The sequence below is a fragment of the Lathyrus oleraceus genome, unplaced genomic scaffold, assembly GCF_024323335.1.
Source record: "Lathyrus oleraceus cultivar Zhongwan6 unplaced genomic scaffold, CAAS_Psat_ZW6_1.0 chrUn0412, whole genome shotgun sequence".
Lineage (NCBI taxonomy): Eukaryota > Viridiplantae > Streptophyta > Magnoliopsida > Fabales > Fabaceae > Lathyrus > Lathyrus oleraceus.
In genome coordinates this window covers 1637-27038 of record NW_026112803.1, presented here as the reverse complement: position 1 = coordinate 27038, position 25402 = coordinate 1637, and the positions used below count along the sequence as shown (strand labels likewise).

The 25402-nt window shown below is 28.8% G+C and overlaps 3 protein-coding genes and 1 pseudogene across 3 annotated transcripts; all 4 read left to right on the top strand.

Annotated features, from left to right (window-relative positions):
• The first annotated feature begins 2133 nt into the window (after positions 1–2133).
• Positions 2134–4065, top strand: LOC127114178 (xyloglucan endotransglucosylase protein 1). Its single transcript, XM_051046535.1, has 3 exons — positions 2134–2412; positions 2944–3137; positions 3666–4065. Exons 1-3 carry the CDS (start codon positions 2134–2136, stop codon positions 4063–4065), a joined length of 873 nt encoding a protein of 290 aa, XP_050902492.1.
• Positions 4066–9317: 5252 nt separating this feature from the next.
• LOC127114177 (xyloglucan endotransglucosylase protein 1) lies at positions 9318–11249 on the top strand. The gene is made up of 3 exons (XM_051046534.1): positions 9318–9596; positions 10128–10321; positions 10850–11249. Exons 1-3 carry the CDS (start codon positions 9318–9320, stop codon positions 11247–11249), a joined length of 873 nt encoding a protein of 290 aa, XP_050902491.1.
• A 4603-nt stretch (positions 11250–15852) lies between these two features.
• On the top strand, positions 15853–17783 carry LOC127114176 (xyloglucan endotransglucosylase protein 1). Its single transcript, XM_051046533.1, has 3 exons — positions 15853–16131; positions 16663–16856; positions 17384–17783. The coding sequence occupies exons 1-3, from the start codon at positions 15853–15855 to the stop codon at positions 17781–17783; spliced, it is 873 nt and encodes a 290-aa protein (XP_050902490.1).
• Positions 17784–23082: 5299 nt separating this feature from the next.
• LOC127114174 (xyloglucan endotransglucosylase protein 1-like) lies at positions 23083–24926 on the top strand (annotated as a pseudogene).
• The last annotated feature ends 476 nt before the right edge of the window (positions 24927–25402 follow it).

The following is a 25402-nucleotide window of genomic DNA, read 5'->3' as shown; positions in this document are numbered from 1 at the left end:
TAGTGTGAAATAATGATACATTCATTATTATGCTATGACATTCAGGGGGGCTAAGAATTATGTTTAGATCAATAAATCGATGGAAATTATGATAACTAATTAAAAATTAGGTTCCCATTATGTCTTAGGTTAGTAGGAACTCGCCGAGACAAAGTGATTGTCACACTCCTCACATTTTGTTTTCAAATAAGGAATCTATAAAGGGTAGGAAGGCTGTCAAGTGATCTTGAGAATTGAACAATTAGTTTTTCTCTAAAATTTCCATTTAAATCTGTTTATGAATTATCAAACTTATTATGTATTTGATTTTTTGTTGGATTTATTGTGATGTACTTTATGCGTAATGATTTAATACATTTTGATGTTTTAATTCGAACAGAGTTGTTTGTAATTTTAATGTACCTAGTACTTAGTTAAACTGGAGAAAATATTTTGAAAGTACAAGTTTTTTGTTGCCGCTAAATTTTACATTCAAATGGATAATTTCAAAAATTAAATACAATTATTTTTTTACAGAGAGAGGGAGTCATTTTACCATTCTCTTAACTAATGACAAATCTATTTAAGATAAAAGACTATGGGAGAAAGCATCCCCATATTAATTTTGATGACTATGCTAATTAGATAAGACATGAATCATTCATAAAAAAATTAACAATATTTTTTAATTTTTAATTATGGAATTTTCTTTATCCTCTATAAAATAATGAAATTTTAGGCCTAAAAAACAGAAAAAGATAATATTGATTAATTTGTCGGTATTTTTGAGGATTGTTAACTATTTCAAATCATTTATCTAGAAATTACGAGTATAAAGATAATGTTATATATTTTGCACGAAAATTTTCCTCGTAATGTAATGTTTTTGATCTATTCGTAACACTATGTCTATTTTGAAGATATACCATTTTTTGGTCAGTGAGACTATTAATTTAGATTCTCTTTTTTTGTGTGACCGTTGTGATGTGGTTGAATCGTTACGATAATTAATTTCTAGATTTGATGTTAATTGTGCTTTGACGAATAGTAGTTTTTTAGGTAACACTCAATTTAACATTTTGATGCCTCATGATAAAGTAATTTGTGAATGAGCTGAAGTTAGATGTAAACTAATAAAAATTAAAGATTAAATAGTTAATTTTTAAGCTAATGATATTTTAAGATCTTATTAATGACAGGTCTTCAAAAGAAGTCAGTTGGAACATGCAATACGAACTGTTATAAAAAAGAATATACTAAAACTGAAAAGAGAAAATATATAGAGAGACTAAAAATGAAAGTAAATATTTTAAGAGGACCTAAAATATATTTAACCCAAAATATATTATATCAACAAAATAAATCACGATATTTTACTTATATAAAATATAAATTAAAGGAACACAAAACATAAAGATTAATAATATCTATTCAATAAATATATTTTTTTAAATCTACAACACTTTAAAGATTTAAATTTATTCTTATACAAAAAGACTTAAATTTCATCAATAATTGACTTTGTATATATTTTCAAAAAAAAACTAAATATCTCTGTAAAATATTTAGGATGTCATAAGTGCCAAAATAAGACAAAATAAATGTATCAAACATGTAATCATCTTTTTATTATTATATTTCTCCTAATTTTATACAAATAAACTTATTTATAGTAACTAACTATATTTTATTGTAGTAGCTAAACATAAATTTTACTTAATCATATAAGTAAAAAGATAACTTTTGGAGAACGATTTCTCAACATGTACTTTTATTTTATTTTAATGTGTTAATATTTCCCTTCCATGGTATTTTAATGTGCTAAGAACCCCTTCCATGATATTTATCTCTCAAGTATAATATTTCCCTATTTTGGGCTTTTGACTTGAATCCAACTTTTCAACATTAAGCATTCAAACAAGGCTTAAAAGGAACAAATATTTTTGCCATAAAAAAATTTTGTTAATAAAATTGAGGTGTGACTTTCAACAATAACAGTGACTTGTGAGTTGTCGTTGTAACATTGAGCTTCAGACAACTAAATTGATCTAAATCCGTTGCGTTTTACACAAAATATGACACCAACTTCAATTTAAATAACCCTTTTCAAAATTTTAATTTATCAATTTACACAAAGTGAAACATTAGTTAATTATGGTTTCTTCATATGCTAATAACTCTGTGTTTCTCTTACTTTGCTTATGCTTAACCTTTAGTACAATTGCATTTGGAGGAAATTTCAACACTGATTTTAACATTCTATTTGGAGATAAAAGGGCTAACATACAAGATGGTGGCAATTGTATGACACTTACAATGGATAAATATTCTGGCTCTGGCATTGGTACTCAGAATGAATATTTGTTTGGACGATTTGATATGCAAATCAAACTTGTGCCAGGAAACTCTGCAGGCACTGTCACTGCATATTATGTATGTACTTTGTTACAAAACTACACTCATATATGCAAACTCTTAATTCACATTTGTTATAGTTTTAAATGACAATTGCATATATATTCCAAATTTTAATATTTCGGTAAATGTGATTGATGTGGCAAAATTACGTTTGTGATGTTGTTAAAGAGACTAATAAAACCATTATATTGCATATTACAACTTCCTATAATTAAAAATTCACACAATTGGCACATCGGTGACGCTTAGATCGAGGTCAAACAATGCATGAATCAAGTAGATTTGGATATTTTAAATTCTAAAAATATTGAGTTTGAAATATATATTGTTTGATCTTGATTCAACTTGTCATCGATGAGCTAGCCACTTGAATGTGTAAGATTTATGACATTAGCCAATTCAAATCGTTATATTGTGGCAAAACTTATAGATATGGAAAACAAGTTATTACTATTATGGTTGCGCACACACATAACACATTGCATAATATAAGAAACTTTTACTTATTGTATGGCTATTTAATTTCGCATATATGCATATATGCAGCTAAGTTCTCAAGGACCACACCATGATGAGATTGATATGGAATTTTTGGGTAACTTGTCTGGTGATCCATATATTCTCTCAACCAATTTTTATGCCAATGGTGATGGAGGTCATGAGGTACAATTCTATCTTTGGTTTGATCCCACAAACGACTTTCACACTTACTCTATTGATTGGAATCCTCAGCGCATAATGTAAGTTTTTCATTGTTTAAGTAAATTTTCATAAACTTTATTAGAAATATTTTTTATTTGGTGTTTCACATTTCCCTTCATTAAAGGTACATAATTTTATTCGAGACATGTCATCCACTAAATGTGGCGCCTCTCACAGTTGAATTCAAATTTTGGATCACCGTCTAACCTTAATTTCTACTAGACCTAATACCCGAGTTAATACATATCACAAAAATCAAGATTAAATTATACTAGATTTTAATACATTAACCATCAATAATACCTATTAGAAATTCAATGTGAATTAGAACCTCAACAAATTGACCAAAATTGATGATTGCGTACAATCACATCGCACATAATCCAAATCCTAAGATTACATGATTCTATCATTATCATTAATCTATGTCCCTTGATCTAAGTGACAATATCTTGATCTCCATAACAAAAATTCTTTCTAAAACAATGAAAAAAATATAATTCAATATATGGAACAAACAATGTATATATACATATAACTATATCATGTGTTTGGCATCTATGCAGAATATTGGTGGATAACATACCCATAAGAGTGATACATAATAGACAAAACATTGGTGTTCCATTCCCAACAAGGCAACCAATGAAATTATACACAACACTATGGAATGGAGATTCATGGGCAACAAGAGGGGGACAAGTGAAAATTGATTGGTCAAAGTCTCCATTCACGGCTGGATTTAGAAACTTCAGTGCTAATGCGTGCATGCCTAGTCCATCAAATAATTGCTTAGGTTTCAATGGCGGAGAAGATAAAGGTCTTAATGGTGAAACAAGGAAGAAGCTCAAAGAGATTTATTCAAAATTGATTGTTTATGACTATTGTCGTGATTTTATACGTTTTGCTCGTGGTCTGCCTAATGAATGCCGCAATCGCTTAACAGATCACCCAGATGAATATTAGAAATTGCATGTAGTCACGATGCATATTATGATCAAATATATACCGTGAAGTAAAAATTTTGTTGTTTTCGATAAGTTAAAATATGTAATATTTATTTGTCGATGAGTTCTTAATTTTGTATTCATTAAAAAGATGGGTACGCCGACTATTGATGCCTCTTGCAAAATTAATTCAAAATTCAAATTTATTTAAGTTTAATTAAATTTATAAAACCTAACATTGCATAATTGTGTATTGGATAGTATGACCAATAAAATTTTATGGTATTGGATTGTTCACTATATATTTTGTTATACTTTATTGATTTAATGTTTTTTTGTGTGCAAAATCATATATAATATATTGTCACGTGAAATTTACTATGGTTGATAAGGTTGATACATTGTTTTAAATAACACTACTCTTATATTTAAACTCTTTTGCTTATGAAAATACATTGATTGAACCATATTTATACTATAGCTCTTTAGTTTAGATTGGTGAGCTATTGTTTTGTTTTACATAAAAAAAATCTCATGTTTGAATTTGAAAATCAAAACTTAAAAAAAGTTTATAAGCAATCACTTTCATCAACCGACTAAGACGTCTTTCAATTAAGTGCAAAATTTTAAGAGTCTATGCAATACACAAAGCATACAATGCCATAAAAATAGAAGGAAAAAAATATGGTTATTTCTACCGGCATTCACATGCTTTAGTTAGAATAGATGAATTAGGTTCAATGAAACCTTTCAAAAAAGTTGGAAGAAAATAAATGACAACATTAGTGGTGTAGCTATTCAATGAAACATTTCCCACCCAAAAGAGAATTTTGATAAAATCCATTCTACATACTTTTAAGTTTCAAGGACAATTTTTAACAACTATATTCAAAATATTAATACTATTTATGATACTGTATGTTTCTATCTCTAAATTTAATACTTTTTACTTTCAATACTTAGCACACATTTCAAAAGTACACAGAAAATATACCTACACAATAAAAAATGTATATTTAAATAAGGTTTCTCAATTTTTAAAACATTAATTAGCATCTTGTACTCCCTGCAGATAATACAATTAGCAAATTTACTACATGTTTTAAGGGGTCTAGATTTATTTTTTTGGATTACTTTTGGTTTATTTGTTCTCTTATATAGAAAATTGGTAGTATTTTAATGTAAATTAGTTTTAAAAGCATAACTTTGAGAGTTTTTTTTGGTAACATTCTTTCCGATTCAAGCATTTTTGTCAATATTACCGTCCCTGCAAATATACGAGAAGAAATGAGTGTGTATAGCAATAACAATAACTAGTGTTACTATAAGAGTGAGAGAGTTCCCTTTCCTTTAGAATAAATAAAGTCCAGTGACGACTCTGTATGTATTTCGATCTTTCCTTACACTCGGGTATTTTTCGCAGTGCAAAAATGAGCATTGAGTGAACTTGAAGTAAATTTTAAGCATTTAGCTTGATGAACTTCCCAAATAAATCTTGAATCTAGATGATTTTATGTCTTGATGAAAAAAGAGAAAAATTACATTCACGAAATTTAACAATTAAGCTGAATTAGTAAACAAAACTTACATTCTTGTTGCAAAAGTGGTGAGGAAGTTATGAAAATATGAGGAAGTTGTGAAAATGAAAGGAGAAAAGGGTTGGGAGGAAGACGAAACAGAGAGGGAAGAACACAAAATATGGAGAGAAAAAATGAGTCCATGAGGAGTGTGGGGGTGCTGCAACCTGTCTAACAAATAAACATTTCAGCATTGGGAATATCACGTCACAATTAAAGTGATTGTTGGTTGTTGCATCGTGAATCCCATGTCACCAATTCAAAATTCATTGCGACATGATTATCTTATCACTAGATGCCAACGTGCCAGAATGGTCATAATTTTATGACGTGATTTCAATGACACTAATTTGAAATATTTTGTGACGTGATTATCTCCTCACTAGCTGCCAGCGTGACAATTTTAAATTTTTTATTAGCGGCGTTTTTTGCACGCCACTAAAAGGTTTACACACATTCTAAATTTCACCAGCTAAAGTTTAATTTTTTTATTATTTTCTAACTATAGCGGCGTGTTTTTCATGTGACAACTGCCTTTTATTAGTGACGTGAATTTCATGTGACTATATCGTGTGGTTCGAGCACAGTTTTCTTGTAGTGTAGTTAGACAAATCTCTTTCTCCATGCTTATTATGTTGGTTAGAATTCTTGCATGTGAGATTTTGTGGGTATTCAATGAGAATTTTATGTTGAAAATGGTATAGTTATCAAGAAAATTTTTATGCACAATTTCGGTTGGTTATTAGTGATTTATGTGTAACATGAACCGATGCATTAATTAATGAACCGATGTATTAATTAATGAACCGATGCATGTTACACATTGACTTGCAATATTTGAAAAATTGTCAATAATGAACCAGTTCATTAAATAATGAACTGGTGCACGTTTGTCAAAACCTGAACATGAACCAATTCATTAACTAATGAACCGATGCATATTTTTCGAGACTGCAATGTGAACTAGTTCATTAATTAATGAACCAATGCATATTATCTAGAATATAAATGGAGCGGTGTATAGGTAAGATGAACGGGTGCATGATGATAAATATTTAGAATTTTTGTTCTTAAAACTTGCAGAAACTTAATCAATAATATATTAACTCCACCAATGTAATAATCATGATTTTAATACTTCTTTGATCTGTATTATTTAATCAAGTTTTATAGATAAGGGGTCACAAACTCACTTAGATATTGGAAAACCTCAATCTAGGATCAAAAGATATTTAAAAGATTACAGCCAAGGGAATTATAAGATTCAAGATTAGAGGATCATTAGTTTATCTAATGGATTCTTAGAATATATCAGTTGATCAAAGAGATATTCCCCATCATGAAGTGTTAATCTATGTGCACAATAAATACTCATTTTGATTATGTTATTTAGCTAATGCTACATGGGACTCCGACAGACCTTTTGGAATCCATTTACGACGATGTTAAGCTAGGAAAGCTAGGAAGGAGACTGATTTGCATCCTATATCAGTCAAATACAATAGACCTCTGAGACAACTCACCTCATAGTGTATATCATTTCAAATGAACAGGACAATAATAGTGTGAAATAATGATACATTCATTATTATGCTATGACATTCAGGGGGGCTAAGAATTATGTTTAGATCAATAAATCGATGGAAATTATGATAACTAATTAAAAATTAGGTTCCCATTATGTCTTAGGTTAGTAGGAACTCGCCGAGACAAAGTGATTGTCACACTCCTCACATTTTGTTTTCAAATAAGGAATCTATAAAGGGTAGGAAGGCTGTCAAGTGATCTTGAGAATTGAACAATTAGTTTTTCTCTAAAATTTCCATTTAAATCTGTTTATGAATTATCAAACTTATTATGTATTTGATTTTTTGTTGGATTTATTGTGATGTACTTTATGCGTAATGATTTAATACATTTTGATGTTTTAATTCGAACAGAGTTGTTTGTAATTTTAATGTACCTAGTACTTAGTTAAACTGGAGAAAATATTTTGAAAGTACAAGTTTTTTGTTGCCGCTAAATTTTACATTCAAATGGATAATTTCAAAAATTAAATACAATTATTTTTTTACAGAGAGAGGGAGTCATTTTACCATTCTCTTAACTAATGACAAATCTATTTAAGATAAAAGACTATGGGAGAAAGCATCCCCATATTAATTTTGATGACTATGCTAATTAGATAAGACATGAATCATTCATAAAAAAATTAACAATATTTTTTAATTTTTAATTATGGAATTTTCTTTATCCTCTATAAAATAATGAAATTTTAGGCCTAAAAAACAGAAAAAGATAATATTGATTAATTTGTCGGTATTTTTGAGGATTGTTAACTATTTCAAATCATTTATCTAGAAATTACGAGTATAAAGATAATGTTATATATTTTGCACGAAAATTTTCCTCGTAATGTAATGTTTTTGATCTATTCGTAACACTATGTCTATTTTGAAGATATACCATTTTTTGGTCAGTGAGACTATTAATTTAGATTCTCTTTTTTTGTGTGACCGTTGTGATGTGGTTGAATCGTTACGATAATTAATTTCTAGATTTGATGTTAATTGTGCTTTGACGAATAGTAGTTTTTTAGGTAACACTCAATTTAACATTTTGATGCCTCATGATAAAGTAATTTGTGAATGAGCTGAAGTTAGATGTAAACTAATAAAAATTAAAGATTAAATAGTTAATTTTTAAGCTAATGATATTTTAAGATCTTATTAATGACAGGTCTTCAAAAGAAGTCAGTTGGAACATGCAATACGAACTGTTATAAAAAAGAATATACTAAAACTGAAAAGAGAAAATATATAGAGAGACTAAAAATGAAAGTAAATATTTTAAGAGGACCTAAAATATATTTAACCCAAAATATATTATATCAACAAAATAAATCACGATATTTTACTTATATAAAATATAAATTAAAGGAACACAAAACATAAAGATTAATAATATCTATTCAATAAATATATTTTTTTAAATCTACAACACTTTAAAGATTTAAATTTATTCTTATACAAAAAGACTTAAATTTCATCAATAATTGACTTTGTATATATTTTCAAAAAAAAACTAAATATCTCTGTAAAATATTTAGGATGTCATAAGTGCCAAAATAAGACAAAATAAATGTATCAAACATGTAATCATCTTTTTATTATTATATTTCTCCTAATTTTATACAAATAAACTTATTTATAGTAACTAACTATATTTTATTGTAGTAGCTAAACATAAATTTTACTTAATCATATAAGTAAAAAGATAACTTTTGGAGAACGATTTCTCAACATGTACTTTTATTTTATTTTAATGTGTTAATATTTCCCTTCCATGGTATTTTAATGTGCTAAGAACCCCTTCCATGATATTTATCTCTCAAGTATAATATTTCCCTATTTTGGGCTTTTGACTTGAATCCAACTTTTCAACATTAAGCATTCAAACAAGGCTTAAAAGGAACAAATATTTTTGCCATAAAAAAATTTTGTTAATAAAATTGAGGTGTGACTTTCAACAATAACAGTGACTTGTGAGTTGTCGTTGTAACATTGAGCTTCAGACAACTAAATTGATCTAAATCCGTTGCGTTTTACACAAAATATGACACCAACTTCAATTTAAATAACCCTTTTCAAAATTTTAATTTATCAATTTACACAAAGTGAAACATTAGTTAATTATGGTTTCTTCATATGCTAATAACTCTGTGTTTCTCTTACTTTGCTTATGCTTAACCTTTAGTACAATTGCATTTGGAGGAAATTTCAACACTGATTTTAACATTCTATTTGGAGATAAAAGGGCTAACATACAAGATGGTGGCAATTGTATGACACTTACAATGGATAAATATTCTGGCTCTGGCATTGGTACTCAGAATGAATATTTGTTTGGACGATTTGATATGCAAATCAAACTTGTGCCAGGAAACTCTGCAGGCACTGTCACTGCATATTATGTATGTACTTTGTTACAAAACTACACTCATATATGCAAACTCTTAATTCACATTTGTTATAGTTTTAAATGACAATTGCATATATATTCCAAATTTTAATATTTCGGTAAATGTGATTGATGTGGCAAAATTACGTTTGTGATGTTGTTAAAGAGACTAATAAAACCATTATATTGCATATTACAACTTCCTATAATTAAAAATTCACACAATTGGCACATCGGTGACGCTTAGATCGAGGTCAAACAATGCATGAATCAAGTAGATTTGGATATTTTAAATTCTAAAAATATTGAGTTTGAAATATATATTGTTTGATCTTGATTCAACTTGTCATCGATGAGCTAGCCACTTGAATGTGTAAGATTTATGACATTAGCCAATTCAAATCGTTATATTGTGGCAAAACTTATAGATATGGAAAACAAGTTATTACTATTATGGTTGCGCACACACATAACACATTGCATAATATAAGAAACTTTTACTTATTGTATGGCTATTTAATTTCGCATATATGCATATATGCAGCTAAGTTCTCAAGGACCACACCATGATGAGATTGATATGGAATTTTTGGGTAACTTGTCTGGTGATCCATATATTCTCTCAACCAATTTTTATGCCAATGGTGATGGAGGTCATGAGGTACAATTCTATCTTTGGTTTGATCCCACAAACGACTTTCACACTTACTCTATTGATTGGAATCCTCAGCGCATAATGTAAGTTTTTCATTGTTTAAGTAAATTTTCATAAACTTTATTAGAAATATTTTTTATTTGGTGTTTCACATTTCCCTTCATTAAAGGTACATAATTTTATTCGAGACATGTCATCCACTAAATGTGGCGCCTCTCACAGTTGAATTCAAATTTTGGATCACCGTCTAACCTTAATTTCTACTAGACCTAATACCCGAGTTAATACATATCACAAAAATCAAGATTAAATTATACTAGATTTTAATACATTAACCATCAATAATACCTATTAGAAATTCAATGTGAATTAGAACCTCAACAAATTGACCAAAATTGATGATTGCGTACAATCACATCGCACATAATCCAAATCCTAAGATTACATGATTCTATCATTATCATTAATCTATGTCCCTTGATCTAAGTGACAATATCTTGATCTCCATAACAAAAATTCTTTCTAAAACAATGAAAAAAATATAATTCAATATATGGAACAAACAATGTATATATACATATAACTATATCATGTGTTTGGCATCTATGCAGAATATTGGTGGATAACATACCCATAAGAGTGATACATAATAGACAAAACATTGGTGTTCCATTCCCAACAAGGCAACCAATGAAATTATACACAACACTATGGAATGGAGATTCATGGGCAACAAGAGGGGGACAAGTGAAAATTGATTGGTCAAAGTCTCCATTCACGGCTGGATTTAGAAACTTCAGTGCTAATGCGTGCATGCCTAGTCCATCAAATAATTGCTTAGGTTTCAATGGCGGAGAAGATAAAGGTCTTAATGGTGAAACAAGGAAGAAGCTCAAAGAGATTTATTCAAAATTGATTGTTTATGACTATTGTCGTGATTTTATACGTTTTGCTCGTGGTCTGCCTAATGAATGCCGCAATCGCTTAACAGATCACCCAGATGAATATTAGAAATTGCATGTAGTCACGATGCATATTATGATCAAATATATACCGTGAAGTAAAAATTTTGTTGTTTTCGATAAGTTAAAATATGTAATATTTATTTGTCGATGAGTTCTTAATTTTGTATTCATTAAAAAGATGGGTACGCCGACTATTGATGCCTCTTGCAAAATTAATTCAAAATTCAAATTTATTTAAGTTTAATTAAATTTATAAAACCTAACATTGCATAATTGTGTATTGGATAGTATGACCAATAAAATTTTATGGTATTGGATTGTTCACTATATATTTTGTTATACTTTATTGATTTAATGTTTTTTTGTGTGCAAAATCATATATAATATATTGTCACGTGAAATTTACTATGGTTGATAAGGTTGATACATTGTTTTAAATAACACTACTCTTATATTTAAACTCTTTTGCTTATGAAAATACATTGATTGAACCATATTTATACTATAGCTCTTTAGTTTAGATTGGTGAGCTATTGTTTTGTTTTACATAAAAAAAATCTCATGTTTGAATTTGAAAATCAAAACTTAAAAAAAGTTTATAAGCAATCACTTTCATCAACCGACTAAGACGTCTTTCAATTAAGTGCAAAATTTTAAGAGTCTATGCAATACACAAAGCATACAATGCCATAAAAATAGAAGGAAAAAAATATGGTTATTTCTACCGGCATTCACATGCTTTAGTTAGAATAGATGAATTAGGTTCAATGAAACCTTTCCTTACACTCGGGTATTTTTCGCAGTACAAAAATGAGCATTGAGTGAACTTGAAGTAAATTTTAAGCATTTAGCTTGATGAACTTCCCAAATAAATCTTGAATCTAGATGATTTTATGTCTTGATGAAAAAAGAGAAAAATTACATTCACGAAATTTAACAATTAAGCTGAATTAGTAAACAAAACTTACATTCTTGTTGCAAAAGTGGTGAGGAAGTTATGAAAATATGAGGAAGTTGTGAAAATGAAAGGAGAAAAGGGTTGGGAGGAAGACGAAACAGAGAGGGAAGAACACAAAATATGGAGAGAAAAAATGAGTCCATGAGGAGTGTGGGGGTGCTGCAACCTGTCTAACAAATAAACATTTCAGCATTGGGAATATCACGTCACAATTAAAGTGATTGTTGGTTGTTGCATCGTGAATCCCATGTCACCAATTCAAAATTCATTGCGACATGATTATCTTATCACTAGATGCCAACGTGCCAGAATGGTCATAATTTTATGACGTGATTTCAATGACACTAATTTGAAATATTTTGTGACGTGATTATCTCCTCACTAGCTGCCAGCGTGACAATTTTAAATTTTTTATTAGCGGCGTTTTTTGCACGCCACTAAAAGGTTTACACACATTCTAAATTTCACCAGCTAAAGTTTAATTTTTTATTATTTTCTAACTATAGCGGCGTGTTTTTCATGTGACAACTGCCTTTTATTAGTGACGTGAATTTCATGTGACTATATCGTGTGGTTCGAGCACAGTTTTCTTGTAGTGTAGTTAGACAAATCTCTTTCTCCATGCTTATTATGTTGGTTAGAATTCTTGCATGTGAGATTTTGTGGGTATTCAATGAGAATTTTATGTTGAAAATGGTATAGTTATCAAGAAAATTTTTATGCACAATTTCGGTTGGTTATTAGTGATTTATGTGTAACATGAACCGATGCATTAATTAATGAACCGATGTATTAATTAATGAACCGATGCATGTTACACATTGACTTGCAATATTTGAAAAATTGTCAATAATGAACCAGTTCATTAAATAATGAACTGGTGCACGTTTGTCAAAACCTGAACATGAACCAATTCATTAACTAATGAACCGATGCATATTTTTCGAGACTGCAATGTGAACTAGTTCATTAATTAATGAACCAATGCATATTATCTAGAATATAAATGGAGCGGTGTATAGGTAAGATGAACGGGTGCATGATGATAAATATTTAGAATTTTTGTTCTTAAAACTTGCAGAAACTTAATCAATAATATATTAACTCCACCAATGTAATAATCATGATTTTAATACTTCTTTGATCTGTATTATTTAATCAAGTTTTATAGATAAGGGGTCACAAACTCACTTAGATATTGGAAAACCTCAATCTAGGATCAAAAGATATTTAAAAGATTACAGCCAAGGGAATTATAAGATTCAAGATTAGAGGATCATTAGTTTATCTAATGGATTCTTAGAATATATCAGTTGATCAAAGAGATATTCCCCATCATGAAGTGTTAATCTATGTGCACAATAAATACTCATTTTGATTATGTTATTTAGCTAATGCTACATGGGACTCCGACAGACCTTTTGGAATCCATTTACGACGATGTTAAGCTAGGAAAGCTAGGAAGGAGACTGATTTGCATCCTATATCAGTCAAATACAATAGACCTCTGAGACAACTCACCTCATAGTGTATATCATTTCAAATGAACAGGACAATAATAGTGTGAAATAATGATACATTCATTATTATGCTATGACATTCAGGGGGGCTAAGAATTATGTTTAGATCAATAAATCGATGGAAATTATGATAACTAATTAAAAATTAGGTTCCCATTATGTCTTAGGTTAGTAGGAACTCGCCGAGACAAAGTGATTGTCACACTCCTCACATTTTGTTTTCAAATAAGGAATCTATAAAGGGTAGGAAGGCTGTCAAGTGATCTTGAGAATTGAACAATTAGTTTTTCTCTAAAATTTCCATTTAAATCTGTTTATGAATTATCAAACTTATTATGTATTTGATTTTTTGTTGGATTTATTGTGATGTACTTTATGCGTAATGATTTAATACATTTTGATGTTTTAATTCGAACAGAGTTGTTTGTAATTTTAATGTACCTAGTACTTAGTTAAACTGGAGAAAATATTTTGAAAGTACAAGTTTTTTGTTGCCGCTAAATTTTACATTCAAATGGATAATTTCAAAAATTAAATACAATTATTTTTTTACAGAGAGAGGGAGTCATTTTACCATTCTCTTAACTAATGACAAATCTATTTAAGATAAAAGACTATGGGAGAAAGCATCCCCATATTAATTTTGATGACTATGCTAATTAGATAAGACATGAATCATTCATAAAAAAATTAACAATATTTTTTAATTTTTAATTATGGAATTTTCTTTATCCTCTATAAAATAATGAAATTTTAGGCCTAAAAAACAGAAAAAGATAATATTGATTAATTTGTCGGTATTTTTGAGGATTGTTAACTATTTCAAATCATTTATCTAGAAATTACGAGTATAAAGATAATGTTATATATTTTGCACGAAAATTTTCCTCGTAATGTAATGTTTTTGATCTATTCGTAACACTATGTCTATTTTGAAGATATACCATTTTTTGGTCAGTGAGACTATTAATTTAGATTCTCTTTTTTTGTGTGACCGTTGTGATGTGGTTGAATCGTTACGATAATTAATTTCTAGATTTGATGTTAATTGTGCTTTGACGAATAGTAGTTTTTTAGGTAACACTCAATTTAACATTTTGATGCCTCATGATAAAGTAATTTGTGAATGAGCTGAAGTTAGATGTAAACTAATAAAAATTAAAGATTAAATAGTTAATTTTTAAGCTAATGATATTTTAAGATCTTATTAATGACAGGTCTTCAAAAGAAGTCAGTTGGAACATGCAATACGAACTGTTATAAAAAAGAATATACTAAAACTGAAAAGAGAAAATATATAGAGAGACTAAAAATGAAAGTAAATATTTTAAGAGGACCTAAAATATATTTAACCCAAAATATATTATATCAACAAAATAAATCACGATATTTTACTTATATAAAATATAAATTAAAGGAACACAAAACATAAAGATTAATAATATCTATTCAATAAATATATTTTTTTAAATCTACAACACTTTAAAGATTTAAATTTATTCTTATACAAAAAGACTTAAATTTCATCAATAATTGACTTTGTATATATTTTCAAAAAAAAACTAAATATCTCTGTAAAATATTTAGGATGTCATAAGTGCCAAAATAAGACAAAATAAATGTATCAAACATGTAATCATCTTTTTATTATTATATTTCTCCTAATTTTATACAAATAAACTTATTTATAGTAACTAACTATATTTATTGTAGTAGCTAAACATAAATTTTACTTAATCATATAAGTAAAAAGATAACTTTTGGAGAACGATTTCTCAACATGTACTTTTATTTTATTTTAATGTGTTAATATTTCCCTTCCATGGTATTTTAATGTGCTAAGAACCCCTTCCATGATATTTATCTCTCAAGTATAATATTTCCCTATTTTGGGCTTTTGACTTGAATCCAACTTTTCAACATTAAGCATTCAAACAAGGCTTAAAAGGAACAAATATTTTTGCCATAAAAAAATTTTGTTAATAAAATTGAGGTGTGACTTTCAACAATAACAGTGACTTGTGAGTTGTCGTTGTAACATTGAGCTTTAGACAACTAAATTGATCTAAATCCGTTGCGTTTTACACAAAATATGACACCAACTTCAATTTAAATAACCCTTTTCAAAATTTTAATTTATCAATTTACACAAAGTGAAACATTAGTTAATTATGGTTTCTTCATATGCTAATAACTCTGTGTTTCTCTTACTTTGCTTATGCTTAACCTTTAGTACAATTGCATTTGGAGGAAATTTCAACACTGATTTTAACATTCTATTTGGAGATAAAAGGGCTAACATACAAGATGGTGGCAATTGTATGACACTTACAATGGATAAATATTCTGGCTCTGGCATTGGTACTCAGAATGAATATTTGTTTGGACGATTTGATATGCAAATCAAACTTGTGCCAGGAAACTCTGCAGGCACTGTCACTGCATATTATGTATGTACTTTGTTACAAAACTACACTCATATATGCAAACTCTTAATTCACATTTGTTATAGTTTTAAATGACAATTGCATATATATTCCAAATTTTAATATTTCGGTAAATGTGATTGATGTGGCAAAATTACGTTTGTGATGTTGTTAAAGAGACTAATAAAACCATTATATTGCATATTACAACTTCCTATAATTAAAAATTCACACAATTGGCACATCGGTGACGCTTAGATCGAGGTCAAACAATGCATGAATCAAGTAGATTTGGATATTTTAAATTCTAAAAATATTGAGTTTGAAATATATATTGTTTGATCTTGATTCAACTTGTCATCGATGAGCTAGCCACTTGAATGTGTAAGATTTATGACATTAGCCAATTCAAATCGTTATATTGTGGCAAAACTTATAGATATGGAAAACAAGTTATTACTATTATGGTTGCGCACACACATAACACATTGCATAATATAAGAAACTTTTACTTATTGTATGGCTATTTAATTTCGCATATATGCATATATGCAGCTAAGTTCTCAAGGACCACACCATGATGAGATTGATATGGAATTTTTGGGTAACTTGTCTGGTGATCCATATATTCTCTCAACCAATTTTTATGCCAATGGTGATGGAGGTCATGAGGTACAATTCTATCTTTGGTTTGATCCCACAAACGACTTTCACACTTACTCTATTGATTGGAATCCTCAGCGCATAATGTAAGTTTTTCATTGTTTAAGTAAATTTTCATAAACTTTATTAGAAATATTTTTATTTGGTGTTTCACATTTCCCTTCATTAAAGGTACATAATTTTATTCGAGACATGTCATCCACTAAATGTGGCGCCTCTCACAGTTGAATTCAAATTTTGGATCACCGTCTAACCTTAATTTCTACTAGACCTAATACCCGAGTTAATACATATCACAAAAATCAAGATTAAATTATACTAGATTTTAATACATTAACCATCAATAATACCTATTAGAAATTCAATGTGAATTAGAACCTCAACAAATTGACCAAAATTGATGATTGCGTACAATCACATCGCACATAATCCAAATCCTAAGATTACATGATTCTATCATTATCATTAATCTATGTCCCTTGATCTAAGTGACAATATCTTGATCTCCATAACAAAAATTCTTTCTAAAACAATGAAAAAAATATAATTCAATATATGGAACAAACAATGTATATATACATATAACTATATCATGTGTTTGGCATCTATGCAGAATATTGGTGGATAACATACCCATAAGAGTGATACATAATAGACAAAACATTGGTGTTCCATTCCCAACAAGGCAACCAATGAAATTATACACAACACTATGGAATGGAGATTCATGGGCAACAAGAGGGGGACAAGTGAAAATTGATTGGTCAAAGTCTCCATTCACGGCTGGATTTAGAAACTTCAGTGCTAATGCGTGCATGCCTAGTCCATCAAATAATTGCTTAGGTTTCAATGGCGGAGAAGATAAAGGTCTTAATGGTGAAACAAGGAAGAAGCTCAAAGAGATTTATTCAAAATTGATTGTTTATGACTATTGTCGTGATTTTATACGTTTTGCTCGTGGTCTGCCTAATGAATGCCGCAATCGCTTAACAGATCACCCAGATGAATATTAGAAATTGCATGTAGTCACGATGCATATTATGATCAAATATATACCGTGAAGTAAAAATTTTGTTGTTTTCGATAAGTTAAAATATGTAATATTTATTTGTCGATGAGTTCTTAATTTTGTATTCATTAAAAAGATGGGTACGCCGACTATTGATGCCTCTTGCAAAATTAATTCAAAATTCAAATTTATTTAAGTTTAATTAAATTTATAAAACCTAACATTGCATAATTGTGTATTGGATAGTATGACCAATAAAATTTTATGGTATTGGATTGTTCACTATATATTTTGTTATACTTTATTGATTTAATGTTTTTTTGTGTGCAAAATCATATATAATATATTGTCACGTGAAATTTACTATGGTTGATAAGGTTGATACATTGTTTTAAATAACACTACTCTTATATTTAAACTCTTTTGCTTATGAAAATACATTGATTGAACCATATTTATACTATAGCTCTTTAGTTTAGATTGGTGAGCTATTGTTTTGTTTTACATAAAAAAAATCTCATGTTTGAATTTGAAAATCAAAACTTAAAAAAAGTTTATAAGCAATCACTTTCATCAACCGACTAAGACGTCTTTCAATTAAGTGCAAAATTTTAAGAGTCTATGCAATACACAAAGCATACAATGCCATAAAAATAGAAGGAAAAAAATATGGTTATTTCTACCGGCATTCACATGCTTTAGTTAGAATAGATGAATTAGGTTCAATGAAACCTTTCAAAAAAGTTGGAAGAAAATAAATGACAACATTAGTGGTGTAGCTATTCAATGAAACATTTCCCACCCAAAAGAGAATTTTGATAAAATCCATTCTACATACTTTTAAGTTTCAAGGACAATTTTTAACAACTATATTCAAAATATTAATACTATTTATGATACTGTATGTTTCTATCTCTAAATTTAATACTTTTTACTTTCAATACTTAGCACACATTTCAAAAGTACACAGAAAATATACCTACACAATAAAAAATGTATATTTAAATAAGGTTTCTCAATTTTTAAAACATTAATTAGCATCTTGTACTCCCTGCAGATAATACAATTAGCAAATTTACTACATGTTTTAAGGGGTCTAGATTTATTTTTTTGGATTACTTTTGGTTTATTTGTTCTCTTATATAGAAAATTGGTAGTATTTTAATGTAAATTAGTTTTAAAAGCATAACTTTGAGAGTTTTTTTTGGTAACATTCTTTCCGATTCAAGCATTTTTGTCAATATTACCGTCCCTGCAAATATACGAGAAGAAATGAGTGTGTATAGCAATAACAATAACTAGTGTTACTATAAGAGTGAGAGAGTTCCCTTTCCTTTAGAATAAATAAAGTCCAGTGACGACTCTGTATGTATTTCGATCTTTCCTTACACTCGGGTATTTTTCGCAGTGCAAAAATGAGCATTGAGTGAACTTGAAGTAAATTTTAAGCATTTAGCTTGATGAACTTCCCAAATAAATCTTGAATCTAGATGATTTTATGTCTTGATGAAAAAAGAGAAAAATTACATTCACGAAATTTAACAATTAAGCTGAATTAGTAAACAAAACTTACATTCTTGTTGCAAAAGTGGTGAGGAAGTTATGAAAATATGAGGAAGTTGTGAAAATGAAAGGAGAAAAGGGTTGGGAGGAAGACGAAACAGAGAGGGAAGAACACAAAATATGGAGAGAAAAAATGAGTCCATGAGGAGTGTGGGGGTGCTGCAACCTGTCTAACAAATAAACATTTCAGCATTGGGAATATCACGTCACAATTAAAGTGATTGTTGGTTGTTGCATCGTGAATCCCATGTCACCAATTCAAAATTCATTGCGACATGATTATCTTATCACTAGATGCCAACGTGCCAGAATGGTCATAATTTTATGACGTGATTTCAATGACACTAATTTGAAATATTTGTGACGTGATTATCTCCTCACTAGCTGCCAGCGTGACAATTTTAAATTTTTTATTAGCGGCGTTTTTTGCACGCCACTAAAAGGTTTACACACATTCTAAATTTCACCAGCTAAAGTTTAATTTTTTTATTATTTTCTAACTATAGCGGCGTGTTTTTCATGTGACAACTGCCTTTTATTAGTGACGTGAATTTCATGTGACTATATCGTGTGGTTCGAGCACAGTTTTCTTGTAGTGTAGTTAGACAAATCTCTTTCTCCATGCTTATTATGTTGGTTAGAATTCTTGCATGTGAGATTTTGTGGGTATTCAATGAGAATTTTATGTTGAAAATGGTATAGTTATCAAGAAATTTTTATGCACAATTTCGGTTGGTTATTAGTGATTTATGTGTAACATGAACCGATGCATTAATTAATGAACCGATGTATTAATTAATGAACCGATGCATGTTACACATTGACTTGCAATATTTGAAAAATTGTCAATAATGAACCAGTTCATTAAATAATGAACTGGTGCACGTTTGTCAAAACCTGAACATGAACCAATTCATTAACTAATGAACCGATGCATATTTTCGAGACTGCAATGTGAACTAGTTCATTAATTAATGAACCAATGCATATTATCTAGAATATAAATGGAGCGGTGTATAGGTAAGATGAACGGGTGCATGATGATAAATATTTAGAATTTTTGTTCTTAAAACTTGCAGAAACTTAATCAATAATATATTAACTCCACCAATGTAATAATCATGATTTTAATACTTCTTTGATCTGTATTATTTAATCAAGTTTTATAGATAAGGGGTCACAAACTCACTTAGATATTGGAAAACCTCAATCTAGGATCAAAAGATATTAAAAGATTACAGCCAAGGGAATTATAAGATTCAAGATTAGAGGATCATTAGTTTATCTAATGGATTCTTAGAATATATCAGTTGATCAAAGAGATATTCCCCATCATGAAGTGTTAATCTATGTGCACAATAAATACTCATTTTGATTATGTTATTTAGCTAATGCTACATGGGACTCCGACAGACCTTTTGGAATCCATTTACGACGATGTTAAGCTAGGAAAGCTAGGAAGGAGACTGATTTGCATCCTATATCAGTCAAATACAATAGACCTCTGAGACAACTCACCTCATAGTGTATATCATTTCAAATGAACAGGACAATAATAGTGTGAAATAATGATACATTCATTATTATGCTATGACATTCAGGGGGGCTAAGAATTATGTTTAGATCAATAAATCGATGGAAATTATGATAACTAATTAAAAATTAGGTTCCCATTATGTCTTAGGTTAGTAGGAACTCGCCGAGACAAAGTGATTGTCACACTCCTCACATTTTGTTTTCAAATAAGGAATCTATAAAGGGTAGGAAGGCTGTCAAGTGATCTTGAGAATTGAACAATTAGTTTTTCTCTAAAATTTCCATTTAAATCTGTTTATGAATTATCAAACTTATTATGTATTTGATTTTTGTTGGATTTATTGTGATGTACTTTATGCGTAATGATTTAATACATTTGATGTTTTAATTCGAACAGAGTTGTTTGTAATTTTAATGTACCTAGTACTTAGTTAAACTGGAGAAAATATTTTGAAAGTACAAGTTTTTTGTTGCCGCTAAATTTTACATTCAAATGGATAATTTCAAAAATTAAATACAATTATTTTTTTACAGAGAGAGGGAGTCATTTTACCATTCTCTTAACTAATGACAAATCTATTTAAGATAAAAGACTATGGGAGAAAGCATCCCCATATTAATTTGATGACTATGCTAATTAGATAAGACATGAATCATTCATAAAAAAATTAACAATATTTTTAATTTTTAATTATGGATTTTCTTTATCCTCTATAAATAATGAAATTTTAGGCCTAAAAAACAGAAAAAGATAATATTGATTAATTTGTCGGTATTTTTGAGGATTGTTAACTATTTCAAATCATTTATCTAGAAATTACGAGTATAAAGATAATGTTATATATTTGCACGAAAATTTCCTCGTAATGTAATGTTTTGATCTATTCGTAACACTATGTCTATTTTGAAGATATACCATTTTTGGTCAGTGAGACTATTAATTTAGATTCTCTTTTTTTGTGTGACCGTTGTGATGTGGTTGAATCGTTACGATAATTATTTCTAGATTTGATGTAATTGTGCTTTGACGAATAGTAGTTTTTTAGGTAACACTCAATTTAACATTTTGATGCTCATGATAAAGTAATTTGTGAATGAGCTGAAGTTAGATGTAAACTAATAAAAATTAAAGATTAAATAGTATTTTAAGCTAATGATATTTTAAGATCTTATTAATGACAGGTCTTCAAAAGAAGTCAGTTGGAACATGCAATACGAACTGTTATAAAAAAGAATATACTAAAACTGAAAAGAGAAATATATAGAGAGACTAAAAATGAAAGTAAATATTTTAAGAGGACCTAAAATATATTAACCAAAATATATTATATCAACAAAATAAATCACGATATTTACTTATATAAAATATAAATTAAAGGAACACAAAACATAAAGATAATAATATCTATTCAATAAATATATTTTTTAAATCTACAACACTTTAAAGATTTAAATTTATTCTTATACAAAAAGACTTAAATTTCATCAATAATTGACTTTGTATATATTTTCAAAAAAAAACTAAATATCTCTGTAAAATATTAGGATGTCATAAGTGCCAAATAAGACAAAATAAATGTATCAAACATGTAATCATCTTTTATTATTATATTTCTCCTAATTTTATACAAATAAACTTATTTATAGTAACTAACTATATTTATTGTAGTAGCTAAACATAAATTTTACTTAATCATATAAGTAAAAAGATAACTTTTGGAGAACGATTTCTCAACATGTACTTTTATTTTTTTAATGTGTTAATATTTCCCTTCCATGGTATTTTAATGTGCTAAGACCCCTTCCATGATATTTATCTCTCAAGTATAATATTTCCCTATTTTGGGCTTTGACTTGAATCCAACTTTCAACATTAAGCATTCAAACAAGGCTTAAAAGGAACAAATATTTTTGCCATAAAAAAATTTTGTTAATAAAATTGAGGTGTGACTTTCAACAATAACAGTGACTTGTGAGTTGTCGTTGTAACATTGAGCTTTAGACAACTAAATTGATCTAAATCCGTTGCGTTTTACACAAATATGACACCAACTTCAATTTAAATAACCCTTTCAAAATTTTAATTTATCAATTTACACAAAGTGAAACATTAGTTAATTATGGTTTTTTCATATGCTAATAACTCTGTGTTTCTCTTACTTTGCTTATGCTTAACCTTTAGTACAATTGCATTTGGAGGAAATTTCAACACTGATTTTAACATTCTATTTGGAGATAAAAGGGCTAACATACAAGATGGTGGCAATTGTATGACACTTACAATGGATAAATATTCTGGCTCTGGCATTGGTACTCAGAATGAATATTTGTTTGGACGATTTGATATGCAAATCAAACTTGTGCCAGGAAACTCTGCAGGCACTGTCACTGCATATATGTATGTACTTTGTTACAAAACTACACTCATATATGCAAACTCTTAATTCACATTGTTATAGTTTTAAATGACAATTGCATATATATTCCAAATTTTAATATTTCGGTAAATGTGATTGATGTGGCAAAATTACGTTTGTGATGTTGTTAAAGAGACTAATAAAACCATTATATTGCATATTACAACTTCCTATAATTAAAAATTCACACAATTGGCACATCGGTGACGCTTAGATCGAGGTCAAACAATGCATGAATCAAGTAGATTTGGATATTTTAAATTCTAAAAATATTGATTTGAAATATATATTGTTTGATCTTGATTCAACTTGTCATCGATGAGCTAGCCACTTGAATGTGTAAGATTTATGACATTAGCCAATTCAAATCGTATATTGTGGCAAAACTTATAGATATGGAAAACAAGTTATTACTATTATGGTTGCGCACACACATAAACACATTGCATAATATAAGAAACTTTTACTTATTGTATGGCTATTTAATTTCGCATATATGCATATATGCAGCTAAGTTCTCAAGGACCACACCATGATGAGATTGATATGGAATTTTGGGTAACTTGTCTGGTGATCCATATATTCTCTCAACCAATTTTTATGCCAATGGTGATGGAGGTCATGAGGTACAATTCTATCTTTGGTTTGATCCCACAAACGACTTTCACACTTACTCTATTGATTGGAATCCTCAGCGCATAATGTAAGTTTTTCATTGTTTAAGTAAATTTTCATAAACTTATTAGAAATATTTTTTATTGGTGTTTCACATTTCCCTTCATTAAAGGTACATAATTTTATTCGAGACATGTCATCCACTAAATGTGCGCCTCTCACAGTTGAATTCAAATTTTGGATCACCGTCTAACCTTAATTTCTACTAGACCTAATACCCGAGTTAATACATATCACAAAAATCAAGATTAAATTATACTAGATTTTAATACATTAACCATCAATAATACCTATTAGAAATTCAATGTGAATTAGAACCTCAACAAATTGACCAAAATTGATGATTGCGTACAATCACATCGCACATAATCCAAATCCTAAGATTACATGATTCTATCATTATCATTAATCTATGTCCCTTGATCTAAGTGACAATATCTTGATCTCCATAACAAAAATTCTTTCTAAAACAATGAAAAAAATATAATTCAATATATGGAACAAACAATGTATATATACATATAACTATATCATGTGTTTGGCATCTATGCAGAATATTGGTGGATACATACCCATAAGAGTGATACATAATAGACAAAACATTGGTGTTCCATTCCCAACAAGGCAACCAATGAAATTATACACAACACTATGGAATGGAGATTCATGGGCAACAAGAGGGGGACAAGTGAAAATTGATTGGTCAAAGTCTCCATTCACGGCTGGATTTAGAAACTTCAGTGCTAATGCGTGCATGCCTAGTCCATCAAATAATTGCTTAGGTTTCAATGGCGGAGAAGATAAGGTCTTAATGGTGAAACAAGGAAGAAGCTCAAAGAGATTTATTCAAAATTGATTGTTTATGACTATTGTCGTGATTTTATACGTTTTGCTCGTGGTCTGCCTAATGAATGCCGCAATCGCTTAACAGATCACCCAGATGAATATTAGAAATTGCATGTAGTCACGATGCATATTATGATCAAATATATACCGTGAAGTAAAATTTGTTGTTTTCGATAAGTTAAAATATGTAATATTTATTGTCGATGAGTTCTTAATTTTGTATTCATTAAAAAGATGGGTACGCCGACTATGATGCCTCTTGCAAAATTAATTTCAAATTCAAATTTATTTAAGTTAATTAAATTTATAAAACCTAACATTGCATAATTGTGTATTGGATAGTATGACCAATAAAATTTTATGGTATTGGATTGTTCACTATATATTTTGTTATACTTTATTGATTTAATGTTTTTTTGTGTGCAAAATCATATATAATATATTGTCACGTGAAATTTACTATGGTTGATAAGGTTGATACATTGTTTTAAATAACACTACTCTTATATTTAAACTCTTTTGCTTATGAAAATACATTGATTGAACCATATTTATACTATAGCTCTTTAGTTTAGATTGGTGAGCT

Bases quoted from the DNA above. Each gene is read 5' to 3' on its own strand.
- LOC127114177 (XM_051046534.1), top strand. From the start codon at position 9,318: ATGGTTTCTTCATATGCTAATAACTCTGTGTTTCTCTTACTTTGCTTA. The intron at 9,597-10,127 runs GTATGTACTTTG...GCATATATGCAG, and splicing joins GCACTGTCACTGCATATTAT to CTAAGTTCTCAAGGACCACA. The intron at 10,322-10,849 runs GTAAGTTTTTCA...GCATCTATGCAG, and splicing joins TGGAATCCTCAGCGCATAAT to AATATTGGTGGATAACATAC.
- LOC127114178 (XM_051046535.1), top strand. From the start codon at position 2,134: ATGGTTTCTTCATATGCTAATAACTCTGTGTTTCTCTTACTTTGCTTA. The intron at 2,413-2,943 runs GTATGTACTTTG...GCATATATGCAG, and splicing joins GCACTGTCACTGCATATTAT to CTAAGTTCTCAAGGACCACA. The intron at 3,138-3,665 runs GTAAGTTTTTCA...GCATCTATGCAG, and splicing joins TGGAATCCTCAGCGCATAAT to AATATTGGTGGATAACATAC.
- LOC127114176 (XM_051046533.1), top strand. From the start codon at position 15,853: ATGGTTTCTTCATATGCTAATAACTCTGTGTTTCTCTTACTTTGCTTA. The intron at 16,132-16,662 runs GTATGTACTTTG...GCATATATGCAG, and splicing joins GCACTGTCACTGCATATTAT to CTAAGTTCTCAAGGACCACA. The intron at 16,857-17,383 runs GTAAGTTTTTCA...GCATCTATGCAG, and splicing joins TGGAATCCTCAGCGCATAAT to AATATTGGTGGATAACATAC.